The 17,920-nt window shown below is 34.9% G+C and overlaps 2 protein-coding genes across 4 annotated transcripts; one reads left to right on the top strand and one right to left on the bottom strand.

Moving 5' to 3' along the window:
* Nucleotides 1–183: 183 nt before the first annotated feature.
* Nucleotides 184–5,375, bottom strand: LOC109082218 (protein eva-1 homolog C-like). Of its 3 annotated transcripts, XM_042738390.1 has the most exons (8): nucleotides 5,196–5,374; nucleotides 3,149–3,351; nucleotides 2,944–3,067; nucleotides 2,520–2,672; nucleotides 2,191–2,334; nucleotides 2,022–2,093; nucleotides 1,184–1,264; nucleotides 184–786 (listed from the first exon to the last, which is right to left on the bottom strand). In XM_042738390.1, exons 1-8 carry the CDS (start codon nucleotides 5,287–5,289, stop codon nucleotides 398–400), a joined length of 1,260 nt encoding a protein of 419 aa, XP_042594324.1. In that variant the 5' UTR covers nucleotides 5,290–5,374; the 3' UTR covers nucleotides 184–397. The 3 variants fall into 3 exon arrangements, with proteins under 3 accessions (XP_042594324.1, XP_018952664.2, XP_042594325.1); XM_019097119.2 differs by lacking the exon at nucleotides 2,520–2,672 and having other exon boundaries at nucleotides 5,196–5,375; XM_042738391.1 differs by lacking the exon at nucleotides 1,184–1,264 and having other exon boundaries at nucleotides 5,196–5,373.
* A 3,980-nt stretch (nucleotides 5,376–9,355) lies between these two features.
* On the top strand, nucleotides 9,356–16,786 carry LOC109082219 (chloride intracellular channel protein 2-like). The gene is made up of 6 exons (XM_019097122.2): nucleotides 9,356–9,561; nucleotides 12,532–12,641; nucleotides 13,074–13,199; nucleotides 13,803–13,903; nucleotides 15,201–15,370; nucleotides 15,480–16,786. The coding sequence occupies exons 1-6, from the start codon at nucleotides 9,508–9,510 to the stop codon at nucleotides 15,642–15,644; spliced, it is 726 nt and encodes a 241-aa protein (XP_018952667.1). The 5' UTR covers nucleotides 9,356–9,507; the 3' UTR covers nucleotides 15,645–16,786.
* Nucleotides 16,787–17,920: the final 1,134 nt, after the last annotated feature.

Raw genomic sequence — 17,920 nt, 5'->3', positions numbered from 1 at the left:
TTCCGTTAAACGCCCTGTCATTAATCGGTTGTTGCTAAATCTCAAATGTCAAAATGGATATATTGACCCTTTGGTTGCGTTATGTTTCTGTTGTTGCAAGTGTATTATTATTTCAGTAGCCTACCACCCGGAACAGATTATGTGTTTTTAGATAATAAAAATTCAAACCAAATTCCACCTGGATGGCTGTTTGATAAGCACACTATTATTTTATTTGTAATGTGCACTCCAAAGAAAACAGTTTGAATTATGAAAATGCATAATACAGTCTATTCAACATAAGCAGGTGGGCTTGATACCAATGTCACAATCCACATCGCACATTTAAGAAAATCTAATCTTGGACTTCACTCATGTTAAATCATATAATTAGTGTTATAAGAAGAAAACATCCAGATTAAGCAGATGAGGTTTTGATTTTGTGCATGGCATAAGGACTGGAGTTGATATGAGTCCAGATGTCTCCAATGGGCATCTCAGGTTTGTCCTCATCCTTCCTATCCTCCATCACCACTGTCATTATCATCTCTGGGTTGAACACATCTGGTGTACGGTAAGGACGCGAGAGGTGGCGAAAAGAAGACCGCAAGGAGGCATCATCGTCATCAAAATCATCTATTAGTCCTCCATGTGTCCTGTGGGAGGACTTGAGCTCATCTCCTATCTCAGAGGCAAGGTCTTTCAGATCTCTAATCAGAGTGGATTTGAGACCGAACAAACACAGCAAGAAGAACAGACCAGCACAGATACCAGAGACAAAGTATAAAGCCACTGTCTCCGGAAGACCTTGGAGAAATGAGAAAAAAAAAGGCTAAGATGAAGAAAATTTAATTTAATAAACAATATCACTGACAGAAATAACAAGAGGATAAATCAAGTAGTAAGATACTTCCACATTTAGTATATGAGAAGGCCACTGCTGACTGCTGATATTAGCAAACTATGAAGAAAAAAAAATATTCATTCATATACTAATTTATTCTCTAAGGCTTTGGCACTTGTATATAGTTTAAATGCATGCATGTTACTGATACAGTATATGTATGCTGCATATAATAAGATTCATGTGTACATTTTAAAATGAAACAAAAAGTTGATCATAAAAAAAGAAAGATGAATAATAATAAGTAAACTACATCTAATCATTCGAACATTCTGGGATCAGACCACACATCTGACATACCCTGGATTTGGGAAAAGATTTCCAGAGAGTTGGTGAAAATGTTTTGTGGTCTGGACACACCGGGACCAGTGTACCACCCTCCTGTGAAGGGGGAAGACGGGATTGGATCCAGCAGTCAGCAAGACCATCAACAACTGATGACTGGCAGTTCTCTTATATAGCTGAGTCATGTGCAGTTGTGGTCAAAAGTTTACATACAGCTTTAAAGAAATCTGCAAAATGTTAACAAGATAACAAGGATTTTTTAGTAAAAATAATCTCTTAATGCCTTGTGTTGCCTTCTTGAGCATAAGTGAATGTTTCACTTTTACAATAATTGATTTTGAATCCCTCAGTGTGAAAAGATGGATCTCAGAGTCATACAGTCATTGCATGAAAGGGTGGAGAAGATGCTGGTAAGTGGAAGACCAGCGGGAGCAGCTTTACTGCTCAGAGCAAACAATGGACTCATAAACAATTATCATAAAACAAAAATGCAGTCATGGATCATCCAGGCAACAACACAGTATTAAGAATCAAGGGTATGTAAACTTCTTCAAAAATGTAGCTATTATTTTGTTCTGTGGACTGTATATATACATCAGTAAAGTTAAATAAATAAATAAATAAAACATGCAATTTTTATGTTCACTTTTATTTTGTTAAAACTATTAAGCTTTTGCAGATTCTTGAAGGTGATTGTAAACTTTTGACCACAATGTTTTCATATGCAATACTCAAACATGGAATGAGTCACAGTTATTAGGTTGAAGATATCTTTTTAACACGAGCTAGCTTATTAAAATTAAAATTAGATTAGCAATGAAGAGAATTTCCACTATAAAATTATTTTTCTTACCATGTGTATAATCAGAGAGCAAGAACGGATCTATATTTCCATGTCCAACATCTTCCAGTAGATACCGTGGTACTAAAAGCACAACAACAAAGTAAATCTTTTTATGACTGCTTCAACATTAATGAATAAGGTAGTAGATTGTAGTTTCTCTAAACCTTCTAAAACTCACCGCAGGTGAAGGAAACTCGCAAGTGCTTTTTGGTCCCAGGGAAACAGGGGTCTCCAAAACCCTGAGCATCAGCCAGTACAGAGCAGTTTGTCCTGCCATGACATTTCCTTGACACCCTCCTCAAGGCTGACGGAGACAAGCACTCTAACAGGAAACAAGCATTTAAGCATAGTCTCATTAAATGAATGCCATTTTTCAAATACAGAAGATAATCTCTGTTCTACTTTGTACAATGGGAAAAAAGGATTGGAACACATAAATTGGTGCCTCTGCTGTTGTAGCAAAACCTTCCCACTAGATGGGAGAAGTGTGTTATTTCAGTCTCAGACCTATGTCTGGTTTTGTTTTAGCCTCTTGAGGGCACTCAAGGCTGTCATGCTCCAGGTGGCCAAAAGTGGCTGAATAGATTGCCAAAACTGTGTCATTCTTACAGGCCAACTTCATTCGCTCATTTTCACACACCATTCTCGAACGATGATGCTCTGTGGAGAAGAAAAACTCATTAGGTGTGTGAAAAACAAGATATTTCGAATCTGATCTAGAAGATTCAAGCGTATATTTGATTATTCTGTTCCTATTGATCAGACTATTTCAGGTCACTTTCAATTAGATCGAAATTCATTCGGATCAAGCTCAGTTGACTGAGGTGTTTACAAACCTTTTTAATCCAAAAAGCCATCAATGTGATTATTTGGGTGCATGTAAATGAAGAAGTCATGTTTGATTACTGAAGCACAAATATAGGTGTCTCACCAGGCTTGCACTTGTAGGAGACAATGATGTATTTGCTGGTTTCAGGGCAGGGATCTTGACCAAACACAGGACTCACCACAGGAATCTGACACTCCCGTCGATCCTGGCACTCAGACATCACTTTCTAGACATAAAAACAAACACATTCTTACTGAAATTCAATCATTATTTAGAGTTCCAAAGATTTTTTTTTTTTCAAAGTTACCTGAATGGCTGTGGTTGATGTACAGTCTGTGTTTTCCTCTGTTATGCTTGGGTTTGCGTGTGGGCATAGATATGGACTCGGAACACGGCGTCCATAAAATGCTGAGAGAACAGCCACAGATGTTCTGGTGGGGCATCTGATGGACAGCGTCTCTCCATCACACGCATGGGCAGTGTGGTTCTTCAGGATCCTGTGGAGGTAATCTAAGAGGAAAATATATGCAGACATCACTTGCAGACAAAACATCAGTTGAGCATCGCTACTGCCAAGATAAAGGCCTGTCACTGCTCAGTGTCAGTTGAGCGTCACTACTGCCAAGATAAAGGCCTGTCACTTAGACCGCAACGTACAATGTACACTGATTCTATAAGCCTGTTGCATAGTGCAAATCCAGCAGAATGACAATGGGCAAACCAACTCCCTCACTTATCTAATCTTGCGAGGTGTGGCTGACAACTTTGTGATGCAGAAAACTCTTCTCAGGTTTCTACCACAACTGCTGTTTCAATCTTACAAATACAGTACTACAATAATAGAGATTTCCAACTGGTCTGGAACCCTGGAGGGGAAAAGTATAAAAGCTTTTATGAAAACATAAAAATAAAACAAAAATGTTGTTAATTATATTTTGCATCTTGGTGGGCCTATGCACTTATTAATAAAACCTTTTTTAATAAAACATTTCATTGATCTTGAAGGAGAAAACATATACTATAAATAATAAAAATAATCAGACATCACTTGCAGACAAAACATCAGTTGAGCATCGCTACTGCCAAGATAAAGGCCTGTCACTGCTAAGTGTTCATTGCTTTAGTGGACTTATGCAGTTATTAATAAAAATCACACATTTTTAATAATTTATTTCTGCAATTTGGGTGGAGAAAATGTTAAATAAAATAAATAATAAAATAAAAATATTGGTAAGCCTGTGCATTTATTTGTATTATTAATACATTATGCATTATTTTATTAATGCTTTGTTTTGGGGATTAGTCTAAAAAGATCTATAGACAATCACAAAAAACAAATTAAATTAATACAAAAATTATTATTTAAAAAAGGGGGGAAAAATTCTTTATTTAAATCTTAAAACATGTTGTAATTGACGTTTTCTTTAAAAATTAGGAATTCTTCATCTTTCAAATCCTCAACTAACTTTATCAGAAAATTGCATTGAAAGAGAGAGGCAGAGGTCAAAGATAGCCTTGTAGTCAGAGGAAATGACTCCAACAGGATTTGAAAGAGGTCTTCCTGTTCACTATGCTGCGGATTTGGGATTAAATCTTGGAGAACATAAGTGGAAAACATAAATGAGGGATACTGCAGAAAATTTCCTTCTCTAGAAGCATTTTTCTCTTTCTTATCCTCCACTTTTCCACGCAGCTCAGGTTACTAAACGATTATGTTCTAAACATGCATGGCTCCGTTCCTTCACTGGACCATATCCACGAGCATTCAATGAGGAGGAACTGGATCAATGGCAATTGTAATGTTTGGCCTGTACCTCTCTCATTCTGAATCTGTAGAGCCCACTGTTATGCAGTGCCAGGCACAGACACACTCCCATATAAACACAATGAGCTATTCTTGGCTGATACTTGAAGCCACTATACAGGACAACTGAGTTACAAAGACAACATTTGTCAGGGACACTTAAATGCTGACTTTTATACTTTGATGACACAAACACTGCAGCTGGCTTCATATTTGATGATTCTAATGAATGTCTTTTGAAGTCCAAAATATAGTGTATTTTGCACACCTTCAGCCTAAATTTTACATAAAATGTTTGTCTTTGGTTCAGAATGGGTTAATGAGGATAACTGCCTTCCTTTCCTATATGGACTGTCCTCAAACAATGGAGGAGGATGGGACAGTTCTGTGGCCCTAACACCCATCTCTCTTAACCTGATACACTACAGATTGTTGACAAGGACTGTGTGAAAGACAAAATACAGAATGTTCTCTTCCTTTCGGAGGTTCGCTCCAAGACAACATGCTGAATTTATTCTATCACAGCCACAAAATCAGAGAAAACACTCACCAGAGAAATCTGGAGCTGACGAGGTTTGCCGTGTGTTGACAGCTAGGACGACAGAGAGGAAACACCAGGACAAACAAGAGCTCCATGAAGACATAGTGCACAATGCACATTACAAAGCGGTGTGATTTTTAACTAGGAGAAGTTCTTTGGCTGACTTTTTGACCAGGAGAAAGGGGTCAATGGTGGCATTGTGCAGTGAGGAGAACAAGTGCTCATTCAACAGCATTGACACTGACACACATTTGTGTCATTGCACTTATTAGACAGTTACTGTGCTTGTTTTCCATTTATTTATCAAAGGGGTTTTTTTTGTTTGTTTTTGTTTTTTTTTGAGAGGTGACAGAGTTCACCTGTCTGTTTTAAATATGCAACCCTGATTTTAACCATGATTATAATAATAAATTATAAATTTAGTTTCCAGTCAAAAGTACAGCATAGTTCAGTAATACTGCTCAGTCTAAATCAGAATTCTAGTATTATTTAAAAGTAAAAATATCTGTTACAAGTTAAATTAACCTGAAAAGGACATTAGTGTAAGATATTAAGATTTGTTCATATATCTTTCACTTACATTGAACTCAAATGTTTCAATACTGTATATCTTTAAATGTATTTAATAATATAATACACATTTGAGTTATAAATAATACAAAATATGTTACTAATATTTAGTTTTTTTTAAATATAAATTAATATAATCTAAAGTTTGACTTAATTTTCTTGTTTTAAGCATATATCATAACAAAACGATATACTTAAAACAAGATAAAAAAAAACATTTGCTGCTGGGGTAAGAAAAAACTATATAAGATAACTGATTGTTTTTTTTTATGAAAGAAATTGATATTATCAGCAAGGATGCATTCGATCAAAAGTGACAGCACAAATGATTTCTTTTTAAATAAAATGAGTAATAATGCTGAAAATTCTGCTTTGCCAACAGAAGAATAAATTACATTATAAAATGTATTAATAAGGGGAAACAGTTGTCTTGAATTGTAATATTTTACAATATTATTGTATTTTTGATCAAATTGCATTTTTTAATCAAAAATACAGTATAATCAGTAATATTGCCTTAATGAAAATAAGATGTCTTTCAAAAACATTACAAAATCTTACCGACCCAAACTTCGGAAGGGTAGTGTACATAAAATAGATATTCCCTGAAAAGAAGTATTATATCTTAAACACTTTTGCTTCTTGAGAGGATCTTGTTTTAAAGAGGTTTAGATTTAGTTTTTAGCATTTTTTTGCATTTTTGTCATGCATTAAATCAGATTTCTCTCCAAAAAAAAAAAAAAAAAAAAAAAAAAAAAAAAAATTTAAAACAAGAAATTATATTTGCTGAGGTTGAGTATTTAGTTTCCTTTGCTTGTGCTGATGTACAATGACAGTGCTGGGCTCTCATGATTAACATTTGGGGTCCTGTTTCGAGAGATAAAGCAAGGATTTTCCAACTGTGTGTTCCCAGCTGCTGGATGTCCTGTAGATAGCCTATCATCTGAGGATAAGTGCTTCCTCTCTCAGCCTAGAGAAGAGATGTCAGTGGTTAGTGAGTGCATCACATTTCTGTATTCCAGGAACACTAGAAAAAGCAACTTTGTCACCATAGCAACTAAATACACATAACTATAAATATGAGTCTTGTGTCAGTCTGCTTTCTCTGTAAGTACAGTATGTTATCTGAACATCTGCTGCCTATTCAGCAGAAGACACAAAACACGTAGGACTCTCTATATGCTGTGTCTTAGCTTTCTCAGCAATCTATCAATACAAACACCCTCCCAGAGTCAAAAAAAAATACAACTCCCACATATGAGACTGGTCCAGAGCCTGGTAGGAATGTTTTTAAATTAAATGCTGTATAATAAGGTGCTGACCTTTGACATGTTTGCTTAGTGATTGCGACAGTAACATCAGATTAGAGGCATGTATTCTTACAGCTCATCATCTCCATAGTGATTTCTTGTTTGGTGGTATATTCTTTGCGGTGCTGCAGTATAACGGGAATGAGAAGCTAGCTACCGTGGACTAAACAGCTCACAGCTCAGATCTACTCATAGTATATACTGTTGGCTCCAGGAGGAGGTAGTACACTGGGTAAACTGGCACGGCTCATTTCCTGTGCTGGCCGAAGTGGAAATCCCTTAATTTCCAGGATTTGTTATGAGTTTCCATGTCAGGGTCTTGTTTTGTATATATACAGTACAGTATTATCACCAGTCTCTTTAAACTTTTAGGGATAGTTCACCTCAAAATTAAAGAAATGACATCCTTTACTCATCCTTGAGGCATTGAAACATTTCTTCTTTCTACAGTGGAACAGAAAAAGGATATATAGCCAAATGTCAGAGATATATATTTTTTTAGGGATCATGGGCTGACAAGCTCCATCATTAATATATTCAGTTAGTTGTACACTATATTGTTTATTCATCTTATTTAATCTTACTTAACATGGAAGTAAGCTTTTTTATTCTGATTCATTAACTAGTTATAACTAGGTAAATAACTAGAAGAATAATGACGAAAAAGATTTGCATTACAAACCAATGTGTTTACAATTACTATAATACATAAAAATAATACAATAAGAAATACAAGTTAGTAATGTAAAGCAGCATAACAAGCTGTTTTGTACAACTAAAAATAAATGGAAGTGGATAATATCAGAAGCCTCACATTCAAGTTACAAATGGCTGTGTCCGCTCTTAAAATAAAAATAAGGTGGCCATGTTACAAAAAAATTTGCTTTAAAATTCTAGTTTGAAAAAGGGCAGATTGGACATTTTACTAAATAAGCCATACAGGTTTCAAACACATGAGCATGATTAAACAAAGGTTTTTTTATTTTTGGGTGACTGTCCCTTTAAAAAATGGTCCACTTTTAAAAGTCTTTGTGAGGAAAGAACATAACACCTCCTTGCTTACTTGAGGTCTTCTTTCATAAAATAGTTAGGTGTCTAGTTTTTAGAGTAATATTGTTTCAAACTAGCGTGAATTCCCCAAAATGATGTAATGCATACATACCCCTAATATAACATCTGTGTGCTGAATGAGGAATTGAAACTGTTTACCGTTGGTTGAAAACATTTTTTGAGAATGACATTGTCACTATAATTTAGATGATTTTTTTAGTCAGTTGGTATAAGAGATGAATTTTATGGTGTAAGCTATTCTGAGAGTGTTTCCGTGTTAATGTGTGCAGTTATGAGGGCAAGCCATGAGATGACAGTTGTTTCCTCTGACTCAAACCACGTCTGTGACTCAAGAGGACTGCACAGGGAATGAGGGGAACTACCTATTTGTTTAAAAAGAACCAATCCCTTGAGAGTGATCACATACCCACACCCTCATTTGTATCTTAGCAATAGACTTCTGTTGTTTTATATAAACTATACATAATAAAGACTAACTCTACCAGGCAAAATGCATATATATATATATATATATATATATATATATATATATATATATATATGTGTGTGTGTGTGTGTGTGTGTGTGTGTTTGTGTGTGTGTGTGTGACGTCCCCGAATGTTCCCCAAGGGATGTAGCTTACATTTTGAGTTAAAAAAAACTTTGAGTTGACACTTGCCACACGTTCTCCCGTGTCTCAACTGATTTCAGAAGTGAAATCTACTTGGTTTTTTTAAGTTTTACCAGGGGTTACTGGAAGTTAGAAAAATTCCAGAGAAGAAATTCTATGAAATAATAGTATGAGTCAGAAATCAAATGAACCGAATCTTTCAAACACAGAGAAGAAATAGTGTGATCGCTCTGTGGTCTGACATCTGAAAGCAATTATAAGTTTTCTTTAAAGTGAAAGCTAAAGTGGATCAACTGATTTATATTAAACAGCCCCTACAATACACTGCTGAAAGAAGCACATTGTGATTGAACATATGGGAGGGAGGAATGTTAGTAAGAGGTCAGCTCCAGCAGAAACACACATCTGTGTTAAGTGTTAATAGTCTACACGAATGGAAAGTGGCCCCTGCTTCAAGTCTGAGATAACATTGTAAGTGTAAATGCATGTTGGATAAAATGAAAAGCTATTTATGAGCTCTCTGTCACATTCTGGCAGCAGAGTTATATAGTTGGGGTCACGCCCATCCTCTCTAGCCTCCCTCCCTCCTGACATTTAAAGTCTGTAGCCGGAGAGAGAAAGCAAACAGTAAGAGTCTGACTAACTTTCACACATCACAGCCGCTTACCAATCTTTTGGGAGATCTTCAACTCTCTGGTAATTTGTGGAATACTTTTCACGGAGGTCTGGACTAACTAAAGTCGTTTTCCTGCTGAAGAAAATGGCACTCAGACAAGACTCAGATAAAGAACCACGAATTGAGCTCTTCATAAAGGTCAGTTGTTAAACTTTAGTTTTAGTTGGTCAGATACTGTCATTCCAAATTAAAATAATATTCGAATTAAAATTATATTAAATATAAATATTATATAAATATAAAACAATATTATATAAATGAAAAATAATATCTATAATATATTTAATAAATCTATTTTGAAAATAAAAAGAAGTATAATTTATTAGTAATAAGAAGAATTTAAAAATCATCCAGTAATCTGAATATTGAGGTGGGGACGTGTCAGCAGACCATGTGTCAACTGTGATTAGGTCTGTTATTATGTAATCCTTATTGTTGGAATAATGATGTTAAACTCACTGAATTATACTAACTTTTTATTGAATTGTCGTTGTTAAAATAGTTTCTGGTCATCTCACCTCTTATTGTCCACTTATGATATCTCTGTAATTTATTTCTGATTGACAAGGAAAAAGTAATTCACACTCTTATAGACTAAATAAAAAAAATTGCTCGTGACTTCTTGAGGCAGTTGGCAAAACTGGATTAATGGTGGATTTACACCCTATCAGTGCTTTCTGTTAGGGAAGGTTTTCATTTGGGCACCATGAATCAGGTTGACATGGGCGTCACAGTCAACTTAGTTAACACATGTACTACTGAAAATTGGATAGTATGGTTAATACATAACTCTTCTCTCTTACGCTGCTCTTTATCTGACATACAGACAGGACTGAGGTCATCTTATCAACAAACACACACACAGAAAGACGGGCAGCTCTTGGCTCATGTCGTCACACCCATAAATATGCTTACATTTCCTATACTGTAGAGCCCATTACCATGCTTTACCAGTCTAGATACAATTCACAATGAGTAGGATATGGATGAGTGGTGATCTTTAGATCCCAAAGATCATCAAAGCTTTGTAGATGGTCACCAATTTATTTATAATTCACTTGTTTGCGTTCTTACTTGAAAAGATGTGCATCATGAACGATGGAAGCATTGTGCAGATCTGTTATTTCCCTCTTCTAGAAAATTCCTGCTTTTCTTCTATTTGGATCAAGCTCTTGAATTGTCCGCCTACACAATACATGGGCTATTTATGTCCTATTCTTTTTGAAGGGAGGGACACATTTAGTTAAAAATAAAAGCTATCCATCAATAATAACAGACTGCTGGGGGTCTCAGAGACCCCAATTGTGCTAAAATATCTTAAGAACATTCTGACTGCATTTATGTACATTTAAGAAAATGGTTTGTTAAAAAAAAAAAATCAGCAGTCTGAAACATTATGCAAACAGTAAACACAAATGCTGTTTCCTATGGAAGCCTGTTTCTTCCACTAAATAAAAAATAAAACAAGTTAATTATCTCACAATTCAGATTTTTTTCTCGGAATTGCAGAAACATGCAATTCTGACTTTATAACTTGCAATTCTGAGAAATAAAGTCATAATTCTAAGTTTTTTTTTAACAATTCTGACTTTCTTTTCTTCTCACAATTGAGAGTTCATATTTCGCAATTATGAATTTTTTTCTCAGAACTGCGAGTTATAAAGTCAGAATTGCGAGATATAAACTCGCAATTCAGAGAAAAATGTCATATATACCAAATTCTGACTTTATAACTCGCAATTTTGACTTTATAACTCGCACTTGTGAGTTTATATCACGCAATTCTGACTTTATAACTCACACTTGCGAGTTTATATCATGCAATTCTGACTTTATAACTTGCAGTTGTGTCATAAAGTCAGAATTGCGAGATATGAATTCGCAATTCTGAGAAAAAAAGAATTGCGTGTTTATATCTCCAAATTCTGACTTTATAACTTGCAATTTTGACTTTGACTTGCAATTGCATGTTATAAAGTCAGAATTGCAAGATATGAACTCGCAAATCTGAGAAAAAAAGTCAGAATTGTGAGATAAAAAGTTGCAATTACCTTGTTTTGTTTTTTATTAAGTGGCAGAAATGGGCTTCCATCATTTCCTTATGCTACATTCTAAAAAAAAAAAAAATCTGTATTGATTTTTTACTGGGTTGTTACTGGTATTTTTAATGATGAATTGCATTGCAAACTGTGTTTTAGGGTTAAAGGAAATGACCTTAAACTTAATGTCTGGATAATGTCCCGGCTGGAAACCAGTACCTGCAAATAACTTTGCTTTTCTTCAGATTTTTTTTTCAAAACAGTTTAACATACAGTACCAGAACATGGAAAGTTGTGGAGAAAGCAAATCACTTGTATAAAGTACTGTTTAAAAGTTTGGGGTTAGCAATTTTTTTTTCTGAAGGAAATTAACACTTTAATTTAGACAGGATGTATTACATTGATTAAAAGTGACAGTAAAGTCATTTATAATGTTTAATGCTGATATTTTAAACCTTCTATTCATCAAAGAGTCCTGTTTCTACAAAAATATTAAGCAGTACAAATTTATTATGTTTAATTTTGATATTTTAAACCTTCTATTCATCAAAGAGTCCTGTTTCTACAAAAAGAAGGATCATGTGACACTGGAGACTAGAGTAAAAGTGATAATACTAACTGTAATAATATTTCCCTCATCCTCATGTCTTTTCATAATCTGAAGAATACCACTGACTTTTTGAAGTTTATAGACACTGATACATTCTTCTTGAACACTAACATCTTTTTTTATGTTCCACAGAAGAAAGAAAATCTTAAAGAAAAATAGGTTAGAAATGACAACAGACTTATTTTTTTGGATGATCTAAATAAATAAAAAAATACATAAATAAATAATAATTTAAAGGGAAAATCAAGGTTAATCTCAACTGGGTTATTAATGTTTTTATACATATGAGTCTCTTGGATTCCAAAAATAAAAACAGAACGGACGGTCAATCTTAACAGAACATGAGGGTTAAGGAAATCTACAGTGTGTGCTTCTCTGTCTACGAGTATGTGACTTAGTGTCTAGTCTGTGCTTATGTGATACTGACCATGGATTTCTCTTTTTTTTTTTTTCAACTCAGCCGGTCATGATGGAGAGAATGTGGGGAACTGTCCCTTCTGTCAGAGACTCTTCATGGTTCTTTGGCTGAAAGGAGTCAAGTTCACAGTAACCACTGTTGACATGAGGAAGTGAGTCAAATTAAGCTTTCATATCTCTGAAACACGACGATAAGGCTATCTAATGGAATGGAATTCAGTAGACAAATAGAGAAATCTGAGGAACTGTGGGCCAGCACCGGACTGAATTTGATAACACTGGGGATGGGGGTGGGGGCAGTCAATGTACTACAAACATGATCAAGGCAGTGAGAACTTTCCTATTGCACTGTTCCCAACTAAATCTTCTAAAGCAAACGCAGCTTTCACCCATTTACCAGCTGGACACTCCCATAATTATGTGCTTTGAGTAATTAAACTGAGTTTAATATTGTTTTAAAGTAGCATTAATCACTTTAGGTCTCATTCAAAGACTCTCCATATACAATAAATGACTTCATGTTGACCATGTCCGCACCCTGTGGTTTACACTCCCTCTGCTTTGCTCCACCCTGTGTTGTTTAGGAAGCCAGAAGAGCTAAAAGACTTAGCTCCAGGCACCAACCCTCCTTTCCTCCTGTACAATGGCACACTGAAGACCGACTTTATTAAGATTGAAGAGTTCCTGGAGACCACCCTCGCCCCTCCCAGGTACTGTGCATGTCTGTTAGCTCATGTAATGCCATATCAAACATTTTGTCTTCACTTTGGCAAAAAGTTCCATAAACATATTATTCTAGTGTTATTCTGTCATAAATCAAATGGCTGCACTTATTTAAGTAATATCTAATGTATTGACATTGCTATAATAAATCATCCACATCAAAGAATTTCCACCCAGTACTTCAGAATAGTTCTTGCTGACTTATTTTATCTTGATGGTTCCAAAGATATAAGAATTTCAGCACTGAAAGAAATTAATACTTTTATTAAGCAAACATGCATTAAATTGTTTTTCAGCACTGAAATATTTTAATACTTTTATCAAGCAAACAATTATTAATTTGTTCTTTTTATTTTTCTAAAATACAATTCAAATATATATCAAACATGCATTAAATTGTTCTTTTGGTGTGCCTATGACAAAATATTTTTAAAATAAAACCTTATGGCATATTTAACATGTATTATGTATATAGACAAGCTTAAGCACTTTTTTACACGTCAGCATTTTTTTGTGAATGTTGTTGGATGTCTATCTTTTGGGTGTGCGAAGACTTGCTATAAATATTTATCTCTTTCTGTTCCTATCAGCTATCCTCATCTCAGCCCCCGCTACAAAGAGTCTTTTGATGTTGGGGCTGACATTTTTGCCAAGTTCTCCGCATTCATCAAGAACAGCCCAAACAATGCTTGTAAGTTTCATTCACAACCAAGACATACATGAAATAGAAAAAAATAAAGTTTTTCCTTGTTTACACAGCCATAACAACTCAAGTGTCTAGAACTAGGCCTACATTCTAAGCCACAAATTCATGATACTGTTTGCTAGTTCAAAAGTGATGTGACGTGACATACAGCCAAGTATGGTGACCTGACCCATACTTAGGATTCGTGCTCTGCATTTACCCCTTCCAAAGTGCACACTTTCACAATCATGGTATTGCCAGCCTGAGACTCAAACCCACAACCTTAGAGTTAGGAGTCAAACTCTATAACCATTAACCCACAACTTCCCCATTGTCGTGGGAAATGGTGTGTCGTGTCTAAAAGTACAGTAAAATTAGCAAAAAAGTTTATTGTCTACTGTCAGTATTGTAGCAAATAGTGACAGTATGAATCACATTCTCATTCACAAGTCACCAGCTTGATGGTCAACGCGGAGATATTGCTTTTATAGTTATAGAAGTTAATATTGAGTAACTTACATTTTAGACACAATATTGCGAAGAAAGTTCCAAACACAGACACAGCTATTCCCAACATTACTGAAGTGACTTGTTCCTGCTGCATGATTCATGGTTTTGAACAAATCAGTTCAGTGAATGATTCAATGACTCGTTTAAAAAAAAATAAAAAAATAGTCGAGTGTCGCTTCAAGATGAATTAACTTTTTGAAATAAATCGGTTCAATGACTGAATAATTCAATTACTCGCAAGGACAGCAATTTGTCGCCACCTACTGGTTATTGAGGGGCAGAAAGAGTAATTGAAAATCCTCACCTGCCAGTATCTGTAAACGGTTATCCCTTACCAAAAAGTAGTATACTTCAAGTTTATTTTATTAAGTATACTTAAGTAAAGTTCAAGTATATTTAGACTTTTTGTAAGTATAAGTCAAGTATACTTAAATGTCATTTTAAGTATATTTCTCAGAAGTACATAAAAAGTAAACTAAAAGCATACTTTCCTATTTTTTAGTTTAAAAGAAGTATACTAATAGCACACTTGAATAAACTTCTTTTTCTTAAGGGATATGAAGATTTTTACTTTTTGTATCAGTAAAGCTGAATCCAGATGATATTATAAAATATTTAGCTACATAATTAGATTCATTTACATGACACTTAGTCCTACATAATGGAACACAACAAAATTAGTAACTAAGTATTCCTGTGCATATAGACATTGTGGTTTCATGATTAGGGTATAATGTAGCCTACTATAGGCTATCACTCTTAAATATTTTTTCTCTATTGTTTGATTCCTCAGTCCACGAAAAAGCCTTATTGAGGGAGTTTAAGCGCCTAGATGAGTATCTGAATACTCCACTTCAGGATGAGCTTGATCGACACGTCATCGTATCCAAAAGAAAGTTCCTTGATGGCAACCGCTTGACACTGGCAGACTGCAACTTGTTACCAAAGCTGCACGTCATCAAGGTGATATGCCTCTCTGGTTTACATGTTCACAGGCCTGTGTGATTTAACTAAACTACTTCATATTTATAAATGTGTTCATTCATTTTTTTTTTTTTTTTTGGTTTTGTAGGTTGCTGCCAAAAAGTACTGTAATTTCGAGATTCCTCCTCAGTTCATTGGAGTGTGGCGTTACCTGCAGAATGCATACGAGAGAGAAGAGTTCAGCCAGACCTGTCCAGCTGACATTGAAATTGAGAAAGCCTATCTGAGTGTGGCCATGGCCAAGAGGAACTGAACTTTAGATTAATGAAGCAATATTGTGATAAAATGTTTAAATAGTGTAAATACAAGTTCTTAAGCTTATAGCCATCTACATAGTTGTAGTTCACAGGTGTGGAAATCTATTACAGCTGAAGCCAAAAACACACCACACACAGTTTGCTAATGTACTTTCATTGTGCCTGTAATCTCAAAGCCCTTCTGAGTGACTGCTACTGTCAAAGAGGCTTTATTCTGGTAGTTTTAGAGGTTATAGGATCCTTTGCAAATGATCTTGAGCGCAACAGTCAACAGAGTTGTGCTATTAACTACAATATAATATGTAATGTTTTTGTGCATATTTGTGTATATATGTATTTTACATTCATTAGGGTGTATTCGGTTATATGTAATGTATACCTAAAAAGGCTATGTGTTTTTAATCATCTGTAAGAATGAGCTGAAAACACTGTAGAGATAAAAGTTTAGTCGAATCACGCGCAGAACTGGAGTCAGTGAGTCATGCGGCTGTAATGGTTGTTTTGTATTAAGGGTTATTGTGATGGATGTATGAGTCACAAAGACACCATTGTTAGATGTTAGGATTGTTTAAGAAAGAGATTAAACTGCTTTCTTTCAGATTTTACTTAAAAATGAAAATAATAATATACACATCACATGTTTTGTCCTTCTCTTTTTATGTGAACGTGAAGCATATCCAGAGCTTTGATGAAAGATTGGTTTAAAAACATAAATCTTACAACTGATCTGTTTTACCCAGACTATATTTTTATTTTACATTTGCAGTTCAAGGTCAGTTTATATTCTTGATAAAAAATACATTCATATTCCTGTTAAATTACTATATATAAAACAATATTCACAATGTCAAACAGCAGCTGGGTGGACTTTTTAAGGGGAAAAACAAAAGCATAGATTTTAGGTGTTTGTACATAAAGGTGTGTTAGGCTGGTCCTCTGTCCATCTCAGCAGATTCATTCCTAGTTTGTAACACAATATTTCCAAAAACAGGCTGTAAAAGGAAAGACAAAATTTGGATTTAGTAATGCAATATAAGAAGAATAAAAAGCCATTGTGTTGTCTTTTACATTTTTTATCTGCATTACATAATTGTATGTACTTTAAAACATTCATTAAACATTTTTCTTTTCACTTAAATGCTCACATCTCTTATTGTTTTTGGGTAAGTTTTGCTCAGATCGTAGATAGCCTTGAGAGCGCAGGTTATCAGCTGCTGCGAGTTTCAAGACGACTGCTTTTAAATCATCCACCAAGACAGAACATACTCATTCATTATCACTCTTTTAATTATGTTAAAGAAAGAAAGAACTGTACATTTATAACAAAGAGTATACCATATTATTTATTTTGCCTTGTTGCAAAGTCTCTTTTGCCCCTAGAAGGAAAGTAAAAAAAAAAAAAACATGATTAAGCAACAGAAAGTTTTGAAAATGTCATCCATTCTAATAACAGGACAAATGTTATTTAATAATAAGTACCCAAGAGTCACAGTCTCACCTCTCTGGAGCAGGACAGGGAGCACAGTTTTAATGTCCCTTTGCTCTGTTAAGTCATTATTCTGTCTGTCCTCAACCTCTGCCACCAGTTTTTGAATCAGTTCTGCAAAGATTAAAAAAATTAACTTTTAAACTACAAAAACTGAGTCATTACATTCCAAAACTACTCTAAAAAAAAGTTGGTGGTGAAACAATTTTCTAGTCAGTTTCACAAATAATCACAAAAAACAGCATGTAATTGATTTAAAATAGAAATACAGAAACACCATTTTCTTGTAAAAAGGTTATTTGAATTTTCACCAAAAACTCTTCTAAGTTAAATGTTTATGTTTCAAAATTATAGTGCTGAAGAACTGAGTTATCATGTTATCATTGATCAAGCTCATGTCTTTATCAAATGCTTCCCATACTGCATTTACATTGAAAGCAGAAGGGATGTTGAGCAATCAGCCCAATGTCCATTACACATGGTAAGCCTGATGTTTAGCCTTAACAAAAACCATGAGCTTGCCAACTTATCAAGAGTACGCTGCTAATCTTACCTTCCTGTTGTGGCAGTGCTGTATCTGAATAAAGAGGCAGTGCATGAGTTCTCCACGCAGAGCAAACCACAGCCAGAATGTAGAGCAGCGCCAGTGACAACATGTTGAGAGGTTGGCGGGTGACTCCAGTCTCCAGTACTCTCACCCCAGCCAGGATCTTCAGTTTTATATCTTCAGAGGCCATCTATCCTGAAGGGATCAATATTGCTTGTGTCACCCCATCCCAGTCTTAA

Source organism: Cyprinus carpio, chromosome B14 (assembly GCF_018340385.1).
Source record: "Cyprinus carpio isolate SPL01 chromosome B14, ASM1834038v1, whole genome shotgun sequence".
Taxonomy (NCBI): domain Eukaryota; kingdom Metazoa; phylum Chordata; class Actinopteri; order Cypriniformes; family Cyprinidae; genus Cyprinus; species Cyprinus carpio.
Note: the sequence above shows the minus strand (reverse complement) of the source record. Positions and strands in the feature narration are given on the sequence as shown.